This window comes from Atta cephalotes, assembly GCF_000143395.1.
Source record: "Atta cephalotes unplaced genomic scaffold scaffold00074, whole genome shotgun sequence".
NCBI classification, from domain to species: domain Eukaryota; kingdom Metazoa; phylum Arthropoda; class Insecta; order Hymenoptera; family Formicidae; genus Atta; species Atta cephalotes.
In genome coordinates, this window is record NW_012130138.1 from 154,637 (window position 1) to 159,705 (window position 5,069).

The 5,069-nt window shown below is 26.9% G+C and overlaps 1 protein-coding gene across 4 annotated transcripts in view; it reads right to left on the bottom strand.

Moving 5' to 3' along the window:
• Nucleotides 1-413: 413 nt before the first annotated feature.
• Nucleotides 414-5,069, bottom strand: part of LOC105624157 (ribose-phosphate pyrophosphokinase 1) — a 9,270-nt gene continuing 4,614 nt past the window's right edge. The window contains exons 4-8 of one of the 4 annotated variants that reach the window (XM_012205514.1): nucleotides 4,417-4,479; nucleotides 2,742-2,765; nucleotides 1,265-1,488; nucleotides 848-1,181; nucleotides 414-728 (exon numbers count right to left, since the gene is read on the bottom strand). In XM_012205514.1, the coding sequence (XP_012060904.1) occupies nucleotides 636-728; nucleotides 848-1,181; nucleotides 1,265-1,488; nucleotides 2,742-2,765; nucleotides 4,417-4,479 (738 nt within the window). In that variant the 3' untranslated portion in view covers nucleotides 414-635. The remainder of the gene's footprint in view (nucleotides 729-847; nucleotides 1,182-1,264; nucleotides 1,489-2,741; nucleotides 2,766-4,416; nucleotides 4,480-5,069) is intronic. The other 3 variants (XM_012205516.1, XM_012205515.1, XM_012205517.1) reach the window with 3 other exon arrangements.

Below are 5,069 nucleotides of genomic sequence, written 5' to 3' on the forward strand. Positions count from 1 at the left end.
ATAATATATACACATATATATATATATATATACANATATATATATATATATATATATATATATATATATATATATATCTAGATATATATAGATATTGCAGATCTAAAGTTGATTCATTTGATATTTTCCCCTAGCAAATTATTACATGACTATTATATGCATTGAAGACACATTTTAATCATAGTTTACAAATATTTCAATCCATTAAAAATTACTAATAGTTATTACAACAGATTGATCTGTCATTTTAAATTGAGACTGATAAAAAGAATAATATTTGAATAATGTCATAAATTATATGAACTCAAATTGCAACTCTTTGCAACAAAATTTTGAAGTATTATACATCTCTTACTATTTGGAAAAATTCAAAGAACTATTAAGTTAAAAAACATCTTACACATCTAAATCTTTAATCTTCTAAAAATTTGTATTTTTCATATCAATTAATCATGTATTTGCTATTAAAAATTCATGAAAAAATAGTCATTTTAATTTGGAATTATAGGACACACAGAATATAAATCTAACTAGCAGGTAAACGAAGTAGTTTTTAACTAACAATAACAATAAACAAATGTAAAAAGAATATGCTCTTCTTACATAGTTTAAAGTAAATTATGGAAGATTTTCATCTAATATGGTACGTTTGAAAACAGGTACGATACAGATTCACCATTATGTGTCCGCCTCACTGCTTCGGCAAACATCATCGAGACATCAATACACTAAAAAATAAAAGATAATCCTCTGTATCACGATTAAATCTGTATAACACCATTGTTATTGCATTTCAACATTGTTAAGCATTTCATGTCAGTTTCTCTAATGTAAGAAATATATTTACCTGAATCTTTGGGCAATCTTTCATGTGACCATCTTGAGGGATAGTATTGGTCACTACCACAGCCTCGAAGCAAGCATTGTTAATTCTACTAATTGCTGGCCCACTGAAGATGCCATGTGTAAGTATCGCATAAACTTTCGTGGCACCAGCTTCCAACAGCTTTTCTGCTGCATGACAGATGGTACCACAAGTGTCAGCCATATCGTCTACAAGGATAGCAACTCTGTCTTTAACATCACCAACCAATACCATACTGGCGACTTCATTCGCTTTCTTCCTTTCTTTATGTATGAGCGCAAATTCGACATTTAATCGGTCTGCGATAGATGTGACTCTGTAAAGTAAAAATAAAGTAAAAGATGATGTATTTCTTCGACTGAAATTTCTTTATTATTATTACTATTATTAAATATTCACCTTTTGGCACCACCAGCGTCAGGGGAGACAATGATACTATTTCGCCATTCAACGATATTCTCTTTAATCCATTTGAGGACAGCAGGTTCGGCAAATAAGTTGTCTACTGGGATGTCGAAAAATCCTTGTATTTGACTAGCATGCAAGTCCATTGTGATAATGTGATCAGCACCAGCCACGGAAAGCATATTTGCTACTAGTTTTGCGGAGATTGGCGCACGGCTCTGTAAAATACATTTTGATAGATTAGTTTTAAGAATTTGTACGAGTCCTTCAAGTCCATTTGCAACTGGAAATATCCTGTAATTTAAAGAAATTGCTATTAAAAAGTCCCTTAAAAACATGAAAACATTTAAGAAATAAGAAAAAATTACCTTTTAAACTAAATAAAAATTTTTAAAAATATGTTAATTTATATCACGGCTGTATCGGCTTTTAGAAGATACAACATAGTTTATCAAATATCAGAGATGATTGCCAAAAAAGACTTTTTTCAGAGGGGACAAAATATGAATATAATGATTATGTACTAAAATATTACTCTTCAGTAAGTATAAATATATTCATAAAATACAGGGAAACAACGTTGCAAATGCACCCCAGTTAGACTCTCTCAACAATTATCATAAGTAAAGCAAAATATCTAACATTATGAACGCAAAACAGAACACAATGCATCTCGGTCCTTTGCCCTTATGTAGCAAAGGATAATTTGAGATGAATAAGAGGGCAAACATTGATAACAGATATGTAATACATAGATAAGTTCACAAATATAAAGATATACTCTAAAAAACAAATCAAGTCAATATCGCGATTCTGTATTTCTAATATTATATCTGCAAAATTACATATAAAAAGGAATTTACAGTTTGCAAATTAAAATTTATCTGTATTAGTACATTGTCCTTGGTATGGAGAGATGCATTGTGCAAAAATGGATGGAATATTTTTAGTAAAATGTAGTACTTGTGTAATGAGTATATATAAGATTTTATAAAAGCTATTAATAATAGTTTTAAAGTATGTACTATCAACAATTATTATATTGACAAAACGAGTTATCACCAAGATAACACATTGACATTCCTATGCTATTTAAGCATTAATAGGATAGGCAATATTTGATTAGTACACTTGGACAATAACACTGATTTAAGCTTCAATTAGTACCCAATGAAACATATACATGTGCGTACCCCACTATACTAATGTAATTGCCAACAACGTACTGCTATTATATTAATATTTTGCCCTCTCATTCGGATATCAATATGCTTTGATCAAATGTCTCATTCATTCATTCACTCATGGGGATACCACTTATGTTTGTATAGCAACGATATTATAAGTTTGGTTAGTCCTACAGAGAAAATTCTTGTTTGAATTCAAAAATAATATTACAAATCTCTCGAATGGTTCATCGAGTTATCATTACAAACGCTGCACTCGACAATCTCGTTGCTATTATACTCACTGTAGACAGGTCAGGCGGAATATCCTGAAAATACCCAACTAGTCAGAAACTTAAACAAATATAATAACTTTTTCCTAGCAAATATTATAATCAATAATAATTTTTCTGATATCTTTTCATTTTCAATAGGTAATCTAAAGATATAAAGGACATTTGATATGACTGATAACTATTTAAGAAGGTGATATATTCAGAATTTTTAATCTTATATATATTGTTTTCATGCAGTCCCCAATTAATATTAAAAAGCGCTCATTTTTGTTGTGAACATGAACATATAAAAATGTAATTAGTAAATAAATATTAGTACCTATTAAACTTTTAAAATAAATACAAAATAACAAAAGAATGTAAGAAATATTATTCAGAATATAGTAAATATATATTTAATGAAAAAATTAATAAAATAAAGTATATCAGAAATTAGTTAATGTAATTATTATTGCCGTGGCAACAAAAATGTGCAAAAGACCTCCCTTGGAGAAATCTAGCACGAGTTTTGCAACAACCATTTAGGTTATCTAACTTTTGATAACCCTACATCATTGTAAATAACATGCTTGAAATGCATTTGCAGTGCTTAAAAATTCTAAAATATTTACTATTTGTTTTATTACAAACATCCTAATTACGTCAAATGATAAAATGTAATATATGAAAATCATAATTTTATGTGATATTATAATTATCTATAGTCTTATCTATATTTCAAGATGATACGCATGTATTGATATTAAAAGCAATGAGTGTTCAAAATGAAGTTTTAATATGACTAGTGAATAAACCTGATTGAATAACGTAACTTGTACAGCTTAACTCATGTTCGATTTTTTACAAGATTTAAATAGAATAATTTACTTATAATATAAATGATATATATATAATTCACTTATAGTTATGATATGAGTTACAAGTAAAAAATTACAAGTTTCATTTATAATTCATGCATTGCTTACATATTAATTATATTATCCATATATAATTAATAATATATTTCCCTTGTATACTTCAACTATGTGTTAGTTTCACCATTTGCTTCACATATATAATATTTAAAATATAATATTTAAAAAAGGTACTTTTTATACATTTCGAATACTTAAGATTAAATTTTTAAGTCATATATCATTTATATAAAAAGTATCTGTTTCTATTTCATATATATATATATATATATATATATTGTGCATATATGTATACATATATATATATAATGTGTATATATGTATACATATATATATATATATACATATATATATATACATATATATGTATACACATATATATATATATATATATATATATATACACATATACAGTCCTTAAATATTTGTCATAAAGTCATAAATGGAAATAACTAGCCAATATAATTTCAGCTAGGTACTATTAGAAATTAAAATTCTTATTAATTTTGATTTTGCCTAACAGTAAAAGACATAGATATTTTCTAAAAAATATGAAAAAAAGAATTTGCAGTAATCAGCGAATGGTGAAGATCCTGTAATCTAAGTGTATTATCTGATGCAGCCCAGTAACATAAAGCTGACAGAATATAAGCGTATTTCATATGACGATGAGATCAAGTTTTGCGTTCCAGAAATGATATTACTCCATTGGTCTGTTGCAAAGCTATGAAAGAATTAATAAAACAGATAAAAGGACCGCCGCAAGTTACCCTGAATTTCCACTCGTTCGACTTCATGACAATCTGATTTTTAGAGTCTCCACCATCACCGCCCTGTGAAGATATAGCACATTAAAGAAATATAGAGTGTCTTTAAGATAACGTTTCCTCCGTTATCATGCTTGTTGTTTTAACTATCAAAACTTTAAGATAATAATTAAGAAAACATAATTACAATATGAATAAAATAGTTATACCTATATCATATATTGTGATAAAGTGATTGAATATTTTTTAGAAAAAAAAAATACTCAATTTGTAATTTAAATTCAAAAATTTGATGTGAAAGAAGTTTACTTAAATAAGATTTAAAGAAACGTGCTTCTCGATCAAATTAATAAATCGACAATTGAAAAGATTTCATCAGATCATATTACATGATGGTATAAAATTCGAATTGTATATATTAAGCACATATGCTAAATCCTGTTTAAAAAAATTATCATCAATTTATACATATGTTACTTAATGATTTTTGAAAGCCATGCCGATGAAGCATTATATAAGAGAAAAGATTAATATTCACAAGTATCTATTTATTCAGAAATAAACAGATTGTAATTACATTAATTTTTAAACATAAATTATTAATAATTAAAGAAAAAGAAGAATCATTATAGCTATGATACATACGTATATACAAA